The following is a 21,357-nucleotide window of genomic DNA, read 5'->3' as shown; positions in this document are numbered from 1 at the left end:
TGAGCTCGACGATGAGAATGTGCTGGTACAGGTTCCAGAACTATTCACCGAAATACTAGAGCAGTTGCCAATATTGACTCTATTCCAGCCTAAAGACGTACAAAATAATATGATCCTTAGCATTAAAAATGTGTAGATTGTTTTTGAAACTTACTAGATCCACTTGCATTGCAATTGGTTCTTTCCAGCTGACAATTGTTCCTGAATCGATGGCATCTTCGGGTGGAAGCCCACCTGCCGCAGACATTGGTGTTGGCATTACAGGTGGTGGTCACACAGCGGGCGGCGGGAGTGGAGCTGCTGCTGGAAGTGGTGCTTCCACTCCCAATTACGACTGCCGATCGCCGGCGGGAATTTCCAGAGGATCGTCGACTTTGAAGGGATCTCTTTTTCGTATTTCCAGTTCGAGTTTTTACTTGACGATTCGCCTTTCTGGTCCGCATTTTTCGGGGCGTGGCATTGGCCAAAACTCTGGCTTTCGATGTTCTTTTATTTTTTTGAGCCTCCGTGGCCACAACAACCAAAGCCACCAAAACCAGTAGTGCCACCCCCCAGCGCATTTCGTCTACAAATATTATGAAACCTACTGCGTTCTGCGATTTTTATACTTTCCCGAGGCCTTCAAGAGTGTTTACAAAACCATTTCGTCGCTCAGTCATATGCACAATAAAACATATTTAAATTATAAATTTAGAGACTATGTAGTTTTTTGACCAATTGTGTAAATATTTCGCATTTCATCTCTTAAAACAAAATAAATATATGCTTAAGATTGCTTTCCGTGTGGGGATTGGATTTTTTTTTGGCAAAAAGATTTTGAAGGTTCTAAATCATACTTTGAGGCTTTTTGTTAATATTCTTATGACACTTTTGTATTGATTTTTTTTTTGTGAATTTTAGCCCACTAAAATGAGTAAACTATAGTTTATTCTAAAATGCCCTGAAAGTATATTTAAGAATACTTCCCTTTTGGGGATATCTTTCTCCATATCTTCTCCATAAAATATAAAGTTCAATCTATTCGATCTTTTTAAAGAAATTTAAAGTTTTTAATAAACAGTTTTAAGTTTCCTTGGCTGGTTACAGATTTGTTGGTTACAGATTTGGAACCACTGCCACAAGGTCTAGGAGTATTTTTTGGTAGGCCTCGGCAGAGATTAGAATGCACTTTGCGGTAAACTAAAAATCAAATACATATATTATTAAAATAAATTTAAAAAATCAACACAAAAACCCACACTTTGTTGAGGCGGCACTACCGCAATTATTCATCTGACGCTGACAATCGTTCTCAAAGGAAGTACAGATGTTGGCCTTTCCGAGGCGGCCACAGGACTTGGTGGAAGACGTACAATTTTTTTGAATCTTGCGCCTACAACTTTGGGATCTGCGGGATCTAGTGTTAGTGTTTTTTACGCTATTACTTCTGACTGAGTAATCGAACCCCTCATCGTTCTCAAGGCTGTTTTGGGATGAAACCGTAACGACAAAAATCACAACCAGGAGTCCACTCACGATCAATGATGCTTTCATTCTTCTAAATATTTAACTTCAACTTAATACATGAAATGATTACTGGGTTTGGGGCCTTTTATACCAGCCTATCGGTATTTATTTTGCCAAAAAAAACGGAAAACAATTTGCTCTACTTTAAAACAGTATTATGCGAATTATCACCTGTGCTAATATAAATAATTATATTAGATATAATCTTCTTTAAATTTTGGGTCTCTAACCTTGAGTGGTTCAATAGCACTATTTATTTATATTTAGAAAACAAAAATCAGCTTTTAAGTTGGACAATGGGATAAAAATTGGTGTTTAAGTAATTACTTTTTTTTTTGCTTTATATTAAAGGTAAATAAGTGGAATAACAAGCCAAGGTTGTTTTCATTTTTCAAGATTCATAGTTTTTAAAACTTTAACAGATTAAATTTGTATTTTAACATTTAGTAATTTTAATACTAATAACATTTAGAATCAACCGCGACGTATAATAATTGGCACCACGTTTGACGATGATGAGGACGAGGACGACGAGGATCCACCGCAGGTTCCACGTGCTCCCACACTGATTCCCGAGCACTGGGACAAGCTGACCGCGGTGTATGAGGTAGAGCCCACACAGGACTCGTAACGCATCCTGCAGCTGTTCTTAAAGCGGGTGCATAGGTTCGATTTTCCGTATTTGCCACAGCTGTTTGTGGTTGAGCTCCAGTTGCAGTTATCGAGCAGACAGACCTTAGGTGAGCTGCTGGAAGACGAGGATGATGAAGAATAGGCACAGGCCAGGGCCAGGATCATCAGGAGTGTCGCCAAACTTAGAGCACTTTTCATCTTTGCTTTTTTGATTTGTGGGCTTTGACTGTGAAATTTCTGTGTTACCGGAACTATTTATAGTTGCTGGGTTGGATGAAATAAAATTAAAACAAGAACTTATAGCACTTGTCTAAATAGAAAGAATGAGATGGAAAAAAGTGGTTTGGCATTGGAAGATGACCTAAGAATGTGCAATACCTTGGCTAATTACTCTTGAAAACATAAGCATTTCGGCAACATAAGGCTGCTTTTGTTTATTTAACAGTTTTTAAAACGTGTGTAGAAATATTGGTGGTATGCGTTTTTTTTAATACTAAGATAGTGTACTAAGATAGTATTACTAATATACATACGTGTATAAGTATATTAACTAGTTCTTTGGCTACTAGTCTTTGGTTATGTTTGTTTATTTAAACAAAATTGTATGACTTTCATAGTGTTTCTTACATAACTTAGTTTTTATTGAACTACTTTCATAACTTAGGGATCGTTCAACTAGTCGTATACGCATTTTTTTCATGTAATCTACATCTACAGTGTAAAGTATTCTATAAAACTTTTTACACAGCCTAAAACTATGTGAAGTATTTTCTTAACTGCTATATAGAAAACCGAATCTTTTAAATTTATTTTATTTAATCTATAAATCTAGATTAAATTTCTTAAACTTTTTGATTATATTTCTTGTTCAATCTCTATTGTATTAAATCTAATTAGCCTTATTCTTGGCCACATAATCTGGCTTAAACAAACTGTCAATTAGGTGCAATTACTAGGCCCAGAACTGGAAACAAAGCTTGAACAAAATGCGTAATCCCCTTGCCCACAACCAGTGCAGTGCGTAGAGAGCGAAAACAACAATAAAAAACAAACAAAAGCCAATTGAAAATCAAGCAGAAAAAAACTCGAAATAAAAGCAAAACAATCAGCTCACTTGTGCACTTGGTATTTTGATACTGTTTGCAGCCGAGTGATTTGTTTTCGTTTGTTTATTTATTCCATAAACGTATTTTTATTAAATGCCATCCACCAAGGCCAAAAATCAGTTTCATTAATTGGCTTTAAACTGATTGAAGCCTACTTCTTAGAGCAATCAGCTAAATATTTTTGAAAACAGAAATCGTTTAGTTTGGACAATTTTCTCAGAGGCATAATAATGCAAATTTATGCATTATTTTGTGAACAATTTTTGGTGTGCGTGTCGTGCGGTGTTTATAATATGGCCTCAGGCTATGGGTTAAAAACCAAGCCATGCCAAGACGGGCCAGACATGCATTTGGGCCAGCAATTAGTGGCCCATTGAATCGATAACTTGTCTAAGCCATCATATCGCACAATTCTGCTTGCTTGCCCAACTATGTCAACTGAAAATAATTGCAAATGTTCGATTGCCAGAGTGTGGGTTGAATTTTCTCTAAACCGTAACACTTTCTATTGATTTGATGTGAGTTCAGCGTATGAATGGTGACTTAAATGGGATATAATTGAATGATCACTCAATCAAGCAAAAATATGACAAATGAGTGTCTTTTCATCAAGATTTAATTTGAGTTTTTAATTAAAGAATGAGAATCTATATTGATTTTTATTCATAATCTTTTAAAAATACTCGCCCCTAAAAACAAGGTCTTAACTAAAGCTATCCATTACCCATTGGCTTAGTTATGGATTACATTTTAATTAAGTTCATATCATAAATGGATCTCTCTGGAAAAAAAATCTCCATAATTGCATTTTGAGATATATTTTCTCATCAGTGTGCATTTTCCTGCCTGGGCGTCTTGATTATGCCGGGAATTTTTAATGGAACAGCATCCCAATCCCATCAATCAATTCGTCAGACTCAATTAGGCTTCCGACTCTAAACAAAAGATCGATTATATAATGCACCGACCAGTGGCATCTCGAATGGGTTTTTATTAATCAACCATTCAGCCGGTGGCAGTGAAAATTGATGAACCCCAAACTAAATTCCAGAAATGTAAAATAAAAACAAAAATTGAAAAAAAGCTCACAATAAAAGCTAAAGAAGGAGACGAAATGAACAGAGGGAGAGATAGAGGGAGATGGCGGTCTGAAGATGCCACTTGAAGCTGCGGCCAACGGGTTTGGTTTTGCTTTTTGTCGCATTGCAGGAAGTTGCAAGTTGTCAGCGGGTTGGCCGCATTTGGCAATGCCCAGTACCAGGGGATTAGAAAGGGTATTTTAAGGGTATGTTCAATCTTTGTTCAGTAGCTAAAAAATTAAAAAATTTAAAGAGAAGAAAGTATTTTCTGAAAATGTGTTCTCTCCAAGTTTTTTATTAAGTTTTTCCTATAATAATAACAGTATTACTCAAATAGAATTTCGTTAAAATTTAAGTATTATTATAAAGTATTATTATAAAGATTTTATGTAAGTATTATTATAAAGTATTATTATTAAGTAGTTTAGTACTTATTGATTAATTAAAGGTACTATTTTCTATAAATAGTTGGTCAAGCACAAAATAAAGTCTTTTTTAAGATTTGTAAAACAACAATGAAAAAATACTATATGAATGAAAAACTTTAATGGATTTCAAGCCTATATTTTGAAGGTAGATTTAGTCTTCTTAGTAAAAATTGCATTAAATGATACAAAATTCCCAAGAAAATAAATGTTTAATTTTTACTATTTTGTTTCAAATCAATGGGTGTCGAAATAGTCTGCACTCTGATAGATAGGTTTTACCAAAAGTCAAAAATGGCCTTAAAGAGATCTTTATTTGATTGCTGGCGCTGCAATCAAAATTATTTAATTCGGATGCGGCAAATGAATTTGTAGCCAGCTAGTGGCAGTTGCCAGTTGCAGTTTGCAATTCGAAAATTCGCAATTCGCGTGATGCTGGCAATGCGGCATGCGGCAATGCAATCAGCGTTGGCTGCGCCCCCGTTTAACTGTAAAACGGAAAGCAACAAAATCAGCTGAAAGACAACAACAAACTTTCACTTTCAAGCGTCTTGTTGCTTTTTACTCTTTTGGGCAGGTCAGTTTTCAGTTTTTAGTTTTCAGTTTCATTTTCAGGTTTCAGTTTTGAGCTTCAGTCTCTCGGCCAGGCTAGTTTCAGTTGCATTTTGGCCGGCATATTATAGCCAAGAGGCGATGGTTGAGTGCATTTTCGATTTGGCCTCCTGTAATCAGTGGGCTTTTGTTTTTGTCTAAGAAAATGTTGTAATATAATTTTAATTTGTACCCAGAAATGATTGCCAATTCCCACCGCCTAATGTTGATTATACAATGTTTTCTTTCTCCCAATACCCCTGCCCCTAGACCCGAAACGAAAGTGTTTCAAACGTTTTAGCCAGGCTAATACTTAGCTAACAGATTCGAAACACACAATTTGTGTAATTATTTTTCTTCGTGTCTAGGCGTTTTCTTGTTTTATTATTTTTGGGGGAGGGAGAGATCTGATTGACCCGAGGCGGATCGGTGAGCATTTGGGCATTTAGTTAGCCCAAAAGCGATTGAAGGTCTAAGGTCTTTGGTAGCCATTAAAGCCGGACTTGTTGATAGCCAACAGCCAAACAACCAACAGCCATGTTTGTAGACTGGGCCCTGAGGAAATCCAAAATAAATATTCAAAGGAAAACCGAAAAAAACCGAAAAGCGAAGCGCGCGCATGCGTGAGGTCGTCGCACTTAAATGTCAAATGGTTCAGTGCTCTAATGAAAGCCTCCGAGCAAATCCCCTGCCCATATTAGCTACCAACAAAAATATATACATAATATAAAGCATAGACCCCCTGTCGAAGATTGGTCAATTCGATCTGGTGAACGGTTGGCCAAATCTGACCGCCTATTGCCACGGTTTGTCGCAATCGTGTGGCAAGAAGAATGACCATAGACGATTTATCCGTCTGTCCAGTTAATACAACTCACTCCCAGATAGGCGAAGACGCAGAGAATTTGTTGTGGTAATTAATGCCATTTGTTGTTGTTGTTTTTAATTCGATACTCTAGGAGAGGTCTTAAAAGTTTTCCTAGAGATTTTAAAATATATTTGGTACTATTTTGACTTGGAGTTTTTTTTTATATTTTTTCTCAAAAATAATTGGCAATTTAAGATAAGATAGATTTGAGATAATTCTAAATATTAAAAACTTTTGCATACATTTTTTTTAAATAAATCTATATTTTCGTAAAAATAATTTCTGAAAGTTCTTATCCCAGCCAGTGTATAAAAACTTCGTATTCCTCTTTGAAAATAGTATTTCTTTTTATTTTTTTTGGCTAGTAATTAAGCTTATGGCTTATTTAGGGGCACAGGTGTAACATACATTGGCGCAGGCGTGGCCAATAGCACCTGCTCTATGCAACATGTTCGGAATCGAACTTGCATGCCACTGGTTCGACCTTTCCGACCAAATAATTGAAAAATAAGCTTTTTGTTGGTGTCTTGCATGCAAATTAAGCTATTGTTGCTTTTGTCTTGATATTCTTCTACTTTTTTATATATTTTTTGTCTTGTTTATTATGTTTTCCCTTTAACAGCCTCGTCTGGCTGCCAAATTTGTGAGCTTAACGGTGATTGTTGCTGTTTTGGCCATGTTTGGACATGGTAGCCTCTAAATGCCACAAGAACCCGGTGTTTGGACGTGTCCAGTTTGCTAATTGCCCCCAAAATATCATTGGCACTTATGTCGTTTGTAGGCCACAATTATAGTGATTGCAAAATTTTATGCCGACAAAAGGAATTTCAAGTGGAAATAAATAAATTCAATAAATATAAATCAAGAAGTTGTAGGGAATTTTAAAGTCGAACCAAAGCCATAATAACAGACTTTTTGCAAAATCAAGATATCATTCTTTAGCTAAACACCTTGCCCTCATAAAAACCGAAAGTAAATCTAAATAAGTTCGTTTTATGTGCCTTTTTATGACCAATTATTTGGCTTGACAAATTGTTTCCCCACAAATTCGGTATCCGCCTCAACAATTCTCCATAAGCTCGAAATAACAATATATTTAAAATTCCGCTCTTAAGTGCTAATCAAAGCAAATTAAAATTTGCATAAGTTCAAAACGATTTCCTAGTAGTACCTTAGATTTGGCAATCGAATCGATGACATCATCGTTAAGGTGTTTGGAGTGTCGCGATTCTGTCAAGATCGAAGAAATACTGAAGAAATCATAATAACGATTATGACGATGACGGGAGCAAAATTCACACCGAAATCATTGACAGATTTTGTCTTGTGTTTGTTTTTATATTTATTGGCGAGGCAAAGCAAATAAAATCGCATTAGGATAGCCGGAATGAAGTGCATTGCAGAAATATCAATAAAAACAGATATATATCTCTTTTTTTGTGTACCTTGGCGTAGGAAATGAACATAATGGGTTAATAACAAATAATAAACATACCGATTAAATATTATTGCTGGCCAAATTATGGAGGCCTTGGGATAAAATGGCTGGCCGTCAGTGTGATAATTACATTGCCAAATGCGAAACCTAGAAATTTAAGGCTTAAACTGTAACAACAATAATGTTAGTAAGTTAGCCAACAAAGAGTAAAATATACATTCATTGATGAAAAAACCATCTCTATTCTGCTCTATTATCATGCAAATCCTCAAACAAAGTTCTTTCAAAACGCGGAAGCTTTAAGAATAAATAATCTTTTAATAAAACAAACTTTGACATTGATTTTAGAATGTCAAATATAGGTATTTTTTAACCAAAAGACCACTAGTAGATGGCTTATCATTCAATTTCAATTAGCCAACTTTCCACATAATTATTCTGTAAATTATGCATTTCCAACTCCGTTCGTACAACATGTCGTATGTGTAATTGTAATTGCAACCGCTAATTAAAACGAGAGCTCAAGCTCAAACAATGCAAATTGGCTATAACGGGGAGTATGTGTGTGCTAGCGTGGTTGTGGGTGTGAGCCATTGAACTTGTCGCCAGCATCGTCTTGGCCAAAATCCGCTCACGCGATCTGCGGACCTCGATAATTAGAGGGAATTTTTGAAATGCAGCTGGAATTGCTTCCAGACTGAAGCCTTCATAAGGTAATCATAATTAATTAAACATTGTTATTATTTTGTGCACTTTTTTTTCTTTTTAATTTTAGCAAAGTTTCCGTGTCCAGATTGGTTGCTGTAAAGTTAATGGTTGTACCATAAAGTGCAACATTTTAATGGTTTCCTGTGGGGAAGCAAAGTTTTCCGTTTTTATGGCCAATTTTTATAAAAAAAAATAATTTTAGCTTGCATATCATTTAAATAAAATTCTAGGAAACACGAGGTCACATTAAACTAAATGGTTTTCCCTTTAAATTCTGAATTTTTTTCAAATAGAAGTCATCCGCATAATCTAGTTTCGGTTTATGGTTTTCGTTTCAGTTTAATTTTCAGTTTTGGTTTATAATTTTCAACTTTTGTGTTTTAGTTTTTTTTTCGTGGAACATTAATTGATTTAATGATTTCGTTGGCAAAAAAAAAACCAAAAAAATATCCCATGGTTAACGATTGTAATTTTAGTTTTGTTAACGAAGCGTTAAAATCATCTAAGCTGCCTATGAGGCAGCATAACTACAAACAAATATTGTATCTGCTAGATGGTGGGCTTCACGCGTGGCAAGCTCTTTTCAAGTGCAGCATGCAATTTTGCAATATTGAATAGAAGACAACCCCTCTGCAAAAAAGTGAAACTCTGCTTGTATCTGCATCTGGCAGATACACAAGCATAACTGTAACCATAATTACCGACTGCAATGAAAAGCGAAACAAAATTAATGAAGTGTGTGATAAGAGAGCTGGGCAAGGCAAGGGAACCACAACCGCGAGAAGAAACGCAATTTAAAGACCAAAGACAATGACTCTCCTCCTCCAGGTACTTGTTGCTGCTACCTCAGCAACGTATCTCCAAGCCACATGTATCTCGAGACGACGCGGAAGTTTAAGAAAAAAAATGTTTCGTTACTTTGGCAAAAACAATGCACAATGTACCAGCCACACACTCGCGCTGGAAATTGTTTTGTTAGCAAAATGTTTTTGTATCTTGAACTTGAGGCATCATCAGTCAAGATGTATCTATGGGCGTAGCCGTCTGTGTCAGTGTGTGTGGGTGGTTGCTTGGCCGGTGGTGTCACAGTTTGTGGCATGAAATTGAAAATTTACTCACAATAGAACAAAAAAAAGTCAAAAAATGTATTCAGAAAAAAATTACCATCGGAGTACCTTAAACGATTTGTTGACGGAACCCCTTGAAAATGCGGTTTCCCCTATAGGGTCCACAGTGTTGGCTATATCTCCCCAATTCTCAACCGATTCTCAAGCAGAATACCTTAAACGATTTCTGGATCGATTCTCCACCATTCTGCATCAAAACCCTGAGACAAAATATTTTTTCGATTTTTTGTCCTTTTTCTTGATGGAACCCCTTGAAAACGGGGTTTGCCCTATAGGGTCCACTGTGATGGCTATATCTTTCCCAATTCTCATCCGATTCTCAAGCGGAGTACCTTAAATGATTTCTGGATCGATTCTCCACCATTCTGCATCAAAACCCTGAGACAAAATATTTTTTCGATTTTTTGTCCTTTTTCTTGATGGAACCCCTTGAAAATGGGGTTTTGCCCTATAGGGTCCACTGTGATGGCTATATCTTCCCCAATTCATGTCCGATTCTCAAGCGGAGTACCTTAAACGATTTCTGGATAGATTCTCCACCATTCTGCATCAAAACCCTGAGACAAAATATTTTTTCGATTTTTTGTCCTTTTTCTTGATGGAACCCCTTGAAAATGGGGTTTGGCCCTATAGGGTCCACTGTGATGGCTATATCTTTCCCAATTCTCATCCGATTCTCAAGCGGAGTACCTTAAATGATTTCTGGATCGATTCTCCACCATTCTGCATCAAAACCCTGAGACAAAATATTTTTTCGATTTGTTGTCCTTTTTCTTGATGGAACCCCTTGAAAATGGGGTTTTGCCCTATAGGGTCCACGGGCATGGCGATATCTTTCCCAATTCTCATCCGATTCTCAAGCGGAGTACCTTAAACGATTTCTGGATAGATTCTCCACCATTCTGCATCAAAACCCTGAGACAAAATATTTTTTCGATTTTTTGTCCTTTTTCTTGATGGAACCCCTTGAAAATGGCTTTTGGCCCTATAGGGTCCACTGTGATGGCTATATCTTTCCCAATTCTCATCCGATTCTCAAGCGGAGTACCTTAAATGATTTCTGGATCGATTCTCCACCATTCTGCATCAAAACCCTGAGACAAAATATTTTTTCGATTTTTTGTCAATTTTTCTTGATGGAACCCCTTGAAAATGGGGTTTTGCCCTATAGGGTCCACTGTGATGGCTATATCTTCCCCAATTATCAACCGATTCTCAAGCTGAGTACCTTAAACGATTTCTTGATCGATTCTCCACCATTCTGCATCAAAACCCTGAGACAAAATATTTTTTGGATTTTTTGTCCTTTTTCTTGATGGAACCCCTTGAAAATGGGGTTTTGCCCCATAGGGTCCACTGTGATGGCTATATCTTTCCCAATTCTCATCCGATTCTCAAGCGGAGTACCTTAAACGATTTCTTGATCGATTCTCCACCATTCTGCATCAAAACCCTGAGACAAAATATTTTTTCGATTTTTTGTCCTTTTTCTTGATGGAACCCCTTGAAAATGGGGTTTTGCCCTATAGGGTCCACGCGCATGGCTATATCTTCCCCATTTATCAACCGATTCTCAAGCTGAGTACCTTAAACGATTTCTTGATCGATTCTCCACCATTCTGCATCAAAACCCTGAGACAAAATATTTTTTCGATTTTTTGTCAATTTTTCTTGATGGAACCCCTTGAAAATGGGGTTTGGCCCTATAGGGTCCACTGTGATGGCTATATCTTTCCCAATTATCAACCGATTCTCAAGCTGAGTACCTTAAACGATTTCTTGATCGATTCTCCACCATTCTGCATCAAAACCCTGAGACAAAATATTTTTTCGATTTTTTGTCCTTTTTCTTGATGGAACCCCTTGAAAATGCGGTTTTGCCCTATAGGGTCCACGGGCATGGCGATATCTTTCCCAATTCTCATTCGATTCTCAAGCGGAGTACCTTAAATGATTTCTGGATCGATTCTCCACCATTCTGCATCAAAACCCTGAGACAAAAAAATTTTTTCGATTTTTTGTCCTTTTTCTTGATGGAACCCCTTGAAAATGGGGTTTTGCCCTATAGGGTCCACGGGCATGGCTATATCTTCCCCTATAGGGTCCACGGGCATGGCTATATCTTCCCCAATTCTTATCCGATTCTCAAGCGGAGTACCTTAAACGATTTCTTGATCGATTCTCCACCATTCTGCATCAAAACCCTGAGACAAAATATTTTTTCGATTTTTTGTCCTTTTTCTTGATGGAACCCCTTGAAAATGGTGTTTTGCCCTATAGGGTCCACGGGCATGGCAATGTCTTCCCCAATTCATATCCGATTCTCAAGCGGAGTACCTTAAATGATTTCTGGATCGATTCTCCACCATTCTGCATCAAAACCCTGAGACAAAATATTTTTTCGATTTTTTGTCAATTTTTCTTGATGGAACCCCTTGAAAATGGGGTTTTGCCCTATAGGGTCCACTGTGATGGCTATATCTTCCCCAATTCTCATCCGATTCTCAAGCGGAGTACCTTCAACGATTTCTGGATCGATTTTTTCGATTTTTTGTCCTTTTTCTTGATGGAACCCCTTAAAAATGGGGATTTGCCCCATAGGGTCCACGGGCATGACGATATCTTCCCCAATTCTTATCCGATTCTCAAGCGGAGTACCTTAAACGATTTCTGGATCGATTCTCCAATATTCTGCATCAAAACCCTGAGACAAAATATTTTTTCGATTTTTTGTCCTTTTTCTTGATGGAACCCCTTGAAAATGCGGTTTTGCCCTATAGGGTCCACGGGCATGGCGATATCTTCCCCTATAGGGTCCACGGGCATGGCTATATCTTCCCCAATTCTTATCCGATTCTCAAGCGGAGTACCTTAAACGATTTCTTGATCGATTCTCCACCATTCTGCATCAAAACCCTGAGACAAAATATTTTTTCGATTTTTTGTCTTTTTTCTTGATGGAACCCCTTGAAAATGGGGTTTTGCCCTATAGGGTCCACGGGCATGGCAATGTCTTCCCCAATTCATATCCGATTCTCAAGCGGAGTACCTTAAATGATTTCTGGATCGATTCTCCAATATTCTGCATCAAAACCCTGAGACAAAATATTTTTTCGATTTTTTGTCCTTTTTCTTGATGGAACCCCTTGAAAATGGGGTTTTGCCCTATAGGGTCCACTGTGATGGCTATATCTTCCCCAATTCTCATCCGATTCTCAAGCGGAGTACCTTCAACGATTTCTGGATCGATTCTCCACCATTCTGCATCAAAACCCTGAGACAAAATATTTTTTCGATTTTTTGTCCTTTTTCTTGATGGAACCCCTTGAAAATGCGGTTTTGCCCTATAGGGTCCACGGGCATGGCGATATCTTCCCCAATTCTTATCCGATTCTCAAGCGGAGTACTTTAAACGATTTCTGGATCGATTCTCCACCATTCTGCATCAAAACCCTGAGACAAAATATTTTTTCGATTTTTTGTCCTTTTTCTTGATGGAACCCCTTGAAAATGGGGTTTTGCCATATAGGGTCCACGGGCATGGCGATATCTTCCCCAATTCTTATCCGATTCTCAAGCGGAGTACCTCAAACGATTTCTGGATCGATTCTCCACCATTCTGCATGAATACCCTGAGACAAAATATTTTTTCGATTTTTTGTCCTTTTTCTTGATGGAACCCCTTGAAAATGGGCATTTGCCCCATAGGGTCCACGGGCATGACGATATCTTCCCCAATTCTTATCCGATTCTCAAGCGGAGTACCTTTAATGATTTCTGGATCGATTCTCCACCATTCTGCATCAAAACCCTGAGACAAAATATTTTTTCGATTTTTTGTCCTTTTTCTTGATGGAACCCCTTGAAAATGGGGTTTTGCCCTATAGGGTCCACGGGCATGGCGATATCTTCCCCAATTCTTATCCGATTCTCAAGCGGAGTACCTCAAACGATTTCTGGATCGATTCTCCACCATTCTGCATGAATACCCTGAGACAAAATATTTTTTCGATTTTTTGTCCTTTTTCTTGATGGAACCCCTTGAAAATGGGGATTTGCCCTATAGGGTCCACGGGCATGGCGATATCTTCCCCAATTCTTATCCGATTCTCAAGCGGAGTACCTTTAATGATTTCTGGATCGATTCTCCACCATTCTGCATCAAAACCCTGAGACAAAATATTTTTTCGATTTTTTGTCCTTTTTCTTGATGGAACCCCTTGAAAATGCGGTTTTGCCCTATAGGGTCCACGGGCATGGCGATATCTTCCCCAATTCTTATCCGATTCTCAATCGGAATACCTTAAATGATTTCTGGATCGATTCTCCACCATTCTGCATCAAATCCCTGAGATAAAATATTTTTTCGATTTTTTGTCCTTTTTCTTGATGGAACCCCTTGAAAATTGGGTTTTTCCCTATAGGGTCCACTGTGATGGCTATATCTTTCCCAATTCTCAACCGATTCTCAAGCGGAGTACCTTAAACGATTTCTGGATAGATTCTCCACCATTCTGCATCAAAACCCTAAGACAAACTATTTTTTTCATTTGTTGTCCATTTTTCGTGATGGGTTCCTATGAAAATAGGGTTTTCCCCTATAGGGTCCGCAGTGATGGCTACAAAGGTTCCAAAATCATGGCTTTATCTTGAGCGGCCACTTTATCCGATATTTGCGTTCTATATTCGATCTTAACTGCAGGATTTATCAACTTCAGCTCCGTCCGAAGTTAGATTTCCTTTCTTGTTTAGTCTAAAATAATTTGTGCCAGTGCCACATGATCTGTGCGTCAGCAATGATTGTTGGAGATATACATAGTAAGTAAGCTCTCTAGCATCTCTATGAAGACAAAGATGGTTACTGAGATTTCGATGGAGGCGCTGTGCTTGGCCCTCGGCATGTCAGATGTCGATGGGGATGTCTACGATGATGGCGATGATGAGGTGATGATGCTGTTGCTGATGCCCGATGGTGCTTATGTTGTTGGTTTTTTTTTGGTTGGCTGCTGAGGCTTTTTGCCTGCAGTACTAGGTATTATTGCATCATCGCGGAGATTGAGCAATGAATGGATTTAAACACAAACCTAATGGTTTCAGTTATGGTCCATTGTATTTGGCCATTGAACTAAGCCCTTAAGCTGAAAGATCACCAATTGATAATAGCTTTTCGAATAAGATAAACTCAATATGAGAAAATTTTTAATATTTTAGGTCCGTTTGTTATGAATTATTTAATTTAATCTTATAAAAGATTTAAAAGAGTACCCTTATCAAAAATAGATCCAGAACACTCGCACAACCATTCATTTTTTTAGATTAAATGATTAATTTACGTTACCTTTTTCCCCCCATTGAATAATTTACCCTCAAAGGAGGGCAGTGGTCCTTTGAGGTAATGGTTTATTCTTTTTTTGGGTCTTTTTTTTGGACCTGACAATTGTCCCGACATTTGCAGAAAGAACCACAAAAACGGTTTTGCTGACACATCAAATGGGAAGCACACAATTACCGGGCATATTTCTTCCCTGTTTCTCTCCCAGTTTTTTAGCTCCCCTTTTTTCTCATTTTTGTTGCTTTTTATTCCCCATTTTTGTTTCCCTTTTGTGGGCTGAACACGTGCAAAATGTCCGACATGGCGGACCAAATGGGTCCGAAGAAGTAAAACGCCATAAATGGCCAGGTCCACTCACAATTACTGCCAAGGGGATGGGAGGGTGAGCCGCGAACAAAGGCAGTGAGTTGCAGAAAAAATGTATATAGAGATTACACATGAATTTAAAGATTTATAGAAAATATTGTAATACTTTATCGTCTTCCTTAAGGCTTAAAAAATATAAACCACAAGTCCTTGCTTAATTTGTGGAACTTTGGTAAAAACTAACATTGGAAGTACCAAACGTGAATTTTTAGGTGTTTTCTTTTTTCTAAAATCTTTCAAGAGTCTATCAAAAATCTTTTCTCTCAGTGCCACCTCTATGAAAAATCGAAAGTGGCAAGTTGGGTGACAAGCGGAGAGTTAAACGGGGCAACATATGTATGCTATGCCCATTCGAATCGCCACGGATTTGGATCTGGGATATGGGATCTGGGTGCAGCGCAATCTGCGTCTCACCATCTCTAATGCGCGCTGCAGCTGCCACAAATCGAAGGGGCATGGTGGAGCAGTGAGCTGGGGGTTTTTGCCATATCGAAGAGCATGTTGCACAATGTCGTGTTCGGTGCGAAAAGGAGGCAAAACAAAAAAAAACACACTCACACATATTGGAATTGGAGCAGAGATCAACGAGACTGCCGCCAGTCAAAGGCAAACATCTGGTTGCGGTGGCACCACCCCTGCGCCTTGTTGCCCCCTTCCCCAAGGTGTCTGACCAGGTGCAGCCGGTTTCCTGTGCGTTGGCAGCGTGTGCTGCAATTCTCAGCATGCTTGTTGCCATTAAAAGCGGCAAATTGATCTGGAGTCGCCAAAATGGGGGCAAATACGTCTATGAATTCTAAGGCGAGGAATGTCGAACTGGAATCCATCTAAATAAACTGAAAGGATATAACTAAGTTCTATCAATTTTATTAAATTGATTTCCTTTTATGGAAGATTACTTGCCTACATTTTTTCAATCAAATATTTACGAGTCTTGAAAAATAAACCAAGCAATTATTGGCTAATTGCCATTTTTGGACGACTTATCTGACCGCAAACTGTGGGCTTAATTGAATTGTTTTTAGCTTTTCTATAGCCCATCAATAGCTTGTTGCCACTCAAAGCTTACCACAAAAAAAGAAAAATATAATAACTGACCCGGCTAAACAAAAAGCCATAAATAATGGCACGATTTTTGGACAATAAAAAAATAAACGGCAACCGCCACCGCATTGAAAGTGAAAGCTATTTTTTCCTACAATTTGTATTATAAATACATTTTTTGGGTATTTATAACCGGCACAAGACAGACGCAAAAAAATATGCATAAATTAAATGGGCTTATATTTTGAGAGGCAAAAAGCCACAGAAGTTGCCCCAAAAAGCTGCTGACAATGGGAACAATCCAGCCTCGAATGAGAAATGATGCCCATCAGCAGGTTGCAGAGACACCGACGATTGCCCCACCCAAAAGCTGAAGTTTAAGCCGAAAGTCAAGTGATGTAATTTCTCAATTTCTTTCCTAGTCAGAGGCAAGAGAAAAAAAACTTGAACTTGGCCAACTGCTTTAAGCGACTTAGTCTGGCCAAAGTGGTTTATACTTCAAGGTGATGTTGGCCGCATTTATTTTCTTCTCAATAATTGTTAAAAATGACATGAATCAGCGAATTCCAAGCTCGGCGGGCTTTCAAAGTGTTAGGGCCTTAGTTGGGGCATTTCTTTCATTCATTTGCATATCAATGTGATTTCGGCAGAGCTCTCCCACTGTGACATAATCACTGAACTGTCACTTTAATTTACTGCTAATTAATTATCGCTCCACCAGTAGTTACACTCTGCCAGAGCCATAAACACTGAATGGAAACTCTAATTAATTTTGAAAAATAAAAAAACGGCAAGCCCCAAAAAGAGCCTCGAACCTCTGGCTGACGATCAAACCACGTCGAACATGCTGTGAGCCAAGAAAGGTGTCTGCAGCAAGCCTGGCTTCAACCGAAAACAGTTAGTTGAGCGCCGGTTTGAGAAGCGAGAGCAACGCGTGTGCGCATGCGCGTTGAAAATGAAAAAGCCGCGACTGAGACGTGTTTGAAATTCGCAATTCACAACTTGGCAAAAAAGAACTGTGACCGAAATTTGAATATAAATTCTACAAGTGACTGAAAGCCAAAACTAATCAAAATTTTAATTTAAATATTCCCGAACCCAAAAAAGGTGAACGATACCGTCTAGGAAACTGTGTCAAAAGCAAAGAAAGTTGTGGGCCGTAGATCTCTGAAGGTGTTTGGTTTTGTTTTTGTTTTTTATTTTTTTATGGGATTGTCGAGCTAGTGGGATCTTCTGCGTGGGGCAATGCCATCTGAAAGTGTAATGATCACCATTTAAGAACTGAGACGCCCAGGCATGCTAAGAACTGTTCCTCGCAGGTGAATCACTCTGAAAGACCTTACATCTTCATTCGGAAGGTGCGGCAGAGCTCGCTTCGTGAATTAATTTCACCCTGCCACCAATTCGGTTCATGTAAATTCGAATTTGGATATGATATCATTCGAATAAATATTCAAACATGTTCCAATACTTAACAAGGTCGAATGGCATTTGGCAAACTTGTAGTTTCCAGTTATTTTGCATTAAAAATCGATACCGAAATCAATTCGTAAAGGTTGTAGGAGATTCCGGCGGTTAATTATTGCCTTAAGAGATTTTGGCGACTAAAAATAACAAATCCGGAAACGTATGCCCTCTAATAGATACTTCATAAGCTTTAGATACTGATTGAATACCATCCATCAAGCATCGTTTACAAACTCACTTGATTACACAAAGTAATTTGGCTCGAACTTGACACATTTGGTATGCAAATGGCCTAAAGCCAGAGCCAAAGTCAAAGGGGCAATTGAGGCCCCAACGAAACTGAGGTTGACCAGGCCAATCAGTCAACCGCAGAGCAGTGGCAGTCTTCATGCCAAAGATGCCAATTAATTAACAGGGACTGGAGGAACTAAACGGCTACCATATTTGCATAAATGCATCTGTGACTCTAATTGTGGTTGAACGTTTTGCTGGCAATTAGGTTGCCTAGGTTAAGGGACATGTGGCGTATATGTAACATTAATTAATAAATTTAATGGAAGAATTACTTGATTACAAAATAAAATTAAATTATAGTGTTTGACGTTTGTAAATACTCTGCCTTTCAAGCACAATCTGGGGTATACGTAATATTAACAATTCTGTTAGCAGCAATCTTTTTGTTTCGATACATTCTCCTGTTAATGCAATTTTGATTTCGTTTCAATAATAAATAACTCATGGCTAAAACCCAAAAAAAACCTTCAGCTATTTTCTCTTGCGTGCAAATCGCTGGAACTGCATTGTGATAGGTCTGTGTGTGTATTTTCACATATATTTAATGTTTGGATATATGCCATAAAAATTGTATGAACCCTGATAGACCCGCAGATACACGATTTCATTTGCGTGCCACAGCCAAGTCACGTTGTTTTTTCTTTTTCAAAAATATGTATTCCCCAAACATGTAAAAAAATAGCGAGGAAGGTCTGAAACCTTTTATAGTTTGTGTCTATACAAATGTTAATCGATAACCCAAAGAGATTAAAACAAAACACTCCAAAAACATAGCACACACAAATTTGTATGCAAATCAAACGAAAAAATTACAAATGCCACAAAAAGATTGCATAAAACCTTTTTCAAATGGGCGTTACTTCGAGGGAAAAAACCAGAAACTTTATAAAAAAAATAACCATAACTTTTAAAGCTTAAAATTAAAAGCTACAAAAAAAGTATTAATTATAAATTTTAGGCGCTGTGTGTTGTAAATATTAAATGATTTTCATTCAGAGGGCTCTAGAGACATTAAAAGATTATTTTTTGGCATTATTCGGAATCAAAATCGGAGGGATTGGCCACCACTAACTTCTGTCAAATCTAGTTAACCTTACTGCCCAAATGGATACTGGCAATCATCATTGGTAGCATGCCACGCCTCACCCGAATTCTTAGTATTTGTTAGCCTTTTTTTCAGTGCAATTACTTCACCTGGTTTGTTTTGCATTTTTCAATTAAATGGGCCAGCTCAATTTCAGTTTTCAGATTTTTAATTAAAATGATATTTTGAATATTAAATAAGTAAACCAAAAACGGGCTAAAACTATCTATTGGATATTAAATTTCCTTTTGGAAGTGAACCAGTTGGTCCGGCTAATGGAATATCACTGGTGGTTATTGTCCATTGGAATGCCAATTGATTGGTTATGCAGATTCATAAACCGGCTAATGTTTGCCGCGATGTTGTAAAGTGTAACACCTGCAAATAGCAAAAGATATAGATACATATATACTGGTTGCAAGGTGATCCGGCTTAGGATCCACGGCGGGAAAATTCGCGGCCAACTCTGAAGAACAGGTTCGGATGGTTGACGGAAGAGATGCCAGTATTAGCCACAAATTATGTTACATAAGCAAAGCCATTGAAATGGCAACCAGTTGATGCACTTGCTCATGCTTTTTACAGTCTGGGAGCAGAGAGCAACAAAAATTAAATTTTTCGGGGTTTTGAATCATTTTTATTAAAAGGCTTAGAGTAAAAGTTAATTAAATAAATAATTTTAAAGTATTATTTTAAAAGTATTATTAAAGTATGATTACAAAATCCTTAACAGCATGCGGGAAAGAAGTCAAACCACTCCTAGGCGTCGACGAGCCGGTCCCAAACAGGCGTTACCTGGTAGCTCATCGGAGGGTGTGGGAGCCCTGGAATCCCCCTATTACACCATTGACAATACGGAAGATATTTATGGAACCACTTTGCTGCCCTCTCAGCGTTGCTATGTGGATCCCTGGGACCTGGAGAACTATGATTATGTGCGCAAGAAGATCGATGATGTAACCGTGGGCCAGTTGGGCGACGAACCGACCTACGGGACCGGTCAGAACTCGCTGACCCCCAGCCCCACCTACGGATATGGGGCGGGTATGTCGGCCACAATGCCACGCCCACACACACAGACGCGTCGCGTGTCACGCGCCCAGTGCCAATTGGAGTGCTGTGTGCCCCAGAGGAGTCGCAGGCGCAGCCGTAGTGCTCGCAAAGAGCCACTTTATACGGCCCGGAGTGACATCTATGGGGTGCCCAGTCGCTATGAGGACTACATGGCCACCATGACCAGGGAGCTGCACCTAAACGATGGTGAGGAGGAATATGGTGAGGGGGAGGAGGTTCAGCCGGGGGATATCTATGGGGAAGAGCAGCGTCAACTGTATAATGGCTTTGGAGGTGAGTTTTTGGATTCTCTTCATTTTTTTGTATTATTTTATCCATTTTCCTTTTAAGGCTTCTCTAGTGCCAGCTCCACTGAGCATCCTTCCTCGATCGGCGATGAGATGACGTATCCGGTGGCCCAGCGCAGGGCCACCACCTTGCAACGCCGCTCCGTCCCCAGCCAGGTGGCCAGGAACATGAACCCCATAGGCTACGGTACTGCCCCCCATCCGAGGCGCAAGCGCAGCGGAAAGGCGGCGACTTCACAAGTCACGCCTCCGCAGATCGACTTTCCCGCGCCGCCGCCGCTTTCTCCCGCCTACGACTACTGCAATCCGTACGCTACACTGCCGTACTGCAGCTTACCGGATTGCAGCGAGTGCCAGCATCAGGCCACGTCGCTCATATACGCCGCCCCCTCGACCCTCTACGGAACCCTGGGCGGAGGTCAGAGGGGCGCCTCACCTCACTCCAGCGGCGAGGGCGACTCCTCGCTCTACTCGGGAATTTACGCCCGTAAATTCGGACTGAGCAAGAAGGGTCTTCTCCAGATCGACTATTCCTGCAGCTGGAACGATCTGGATCGGGTGATGCAGCGCCATTTTTGAGATAAAAGGATAAAAAGGGATGCACTGACCTTGGGTGCTTGGGTTAGGGTTAGCATGTCACGTTCGCATCCATTATTTGTACTTAAGTCATCGTTCATACATAGTACACTCACAAAAAAACACACATTTACACCAGACCAAATAACTGAGTATGTTTTTCGTAGATGTATAGCTTTTCATTATTATTTTTAACGAATAAACATTTGAAAGTCAAACTTTTTATGATAGGCACTTCTTCTATTATTTGTATTATTTTATTATTCCCCTCAAACTATTGGTCAGCAGCTTATTCCACATATTAGTTTAAGCAAATGGCATTTAGCCAGGCCCAGTGCAGCCGAAAAACAAATAA

General features: G+C 38.9%; 3 protein-coding genes across 4 annotated transcripts; 1 reads left to right on the top strand and 2 right to left on the bottom strand.

The window, feature by feature from the left end:
• Window positions 1–1,017: 1,017 nt before the first annotated feature.
• Window positions 1,018–1,533, bottom strand: LOC108118723 (uncharacterized). The gene is made up of 4 exons (XM_017231514.2): window positions 1,445–1,533; window positions 1,239–1,387; window positions 1,085–1,179; window positions 1,018–1,026 (listed from the first exon to the last, which is right to left on the bottom strand). Exons 1-4 carry the CDS (start codon window positions 1,531–1,533, stop codon window positions 1,018–1,020), a joined length of 342 nt encoding a protein of 113 aa, XP_017087003.2.
• Window positions 1,534–1,980: 447 nt separating this feature from the next.
• On the bottom strand, window positions 1,981–15,796 carry LOC108118788 (uncharacterized). Its single transcript, XM_017231585.3, has 2 exons — window positions 15,738–15,796; window positions 1,981–2,403 (listed from the first exon to the last, which is right to left on the bottom strand). The coding sequence occupies exon 2, from the start codon at window positions 2,335–2,337 to the stop codon at window positions 1,981–1,983; it is 357 nt and encodes a 118-aa protein (XP_017087074.2). The 5' UTR covers window positions 2,338–2,403; window positions 15,738–15,796.
• A 1,338-nt stretch (window positions 15,797–17,134) lies between these two features.
• Window positions 17,135–21,225, top strand: LOC108118916 (uncharacterized). 2 transcript variants are annotated; one of them, XM_017231858.2, is made up of 3 exons: window positions 17,135–17,327; window positions 19,799–20,412; window positions 20,470–21,225. In XM_017231858.2, exons 2-3 carry the CDS (start codon window positions 19,800–19,802, stop codon window positions 21,003–21,005), a joined length of 1,149 nt encoding a protein of 382 aa, XP_017087347.2. In that variant the 5' UTR covers window positions 17,135–17,327; window position 19,799; the 3' UTR covers window positions 21,006–21,225. The 2 variants fall into 2 exon arrangements, with proteins under 2 accessions (XP_017087347.2, XP_017087348.2); XM_017231859.3 differs by lacking the exon at window positions 17,135–17,327 and adding an exon at window positions 17,370–17,393.
• The last annotated feature ends 132 nt before the right edge of the window (window positions 21,226–21,357 follow it).

The sequence above is a fragment of the Drosophila bipectinata genome, chromosome 2R (assembly GCF_030179905.1).
Source record: "Drosophila bipectinata strain 14024-0381.07 chromosome 2R, DbipHiC1v2, whole genome shotgun sequence".
Lineage (NCBI taxonomy): Eukaryota > Metazoa > Arthropoda > Insecta > Diptera > Drosophilidae > Drosophila > Drosophila bipectinata.
Note: the sequence above shows the minus strand (reverse complement) of the source record. Positions and strands in the feature narration are given on the sequence as shown.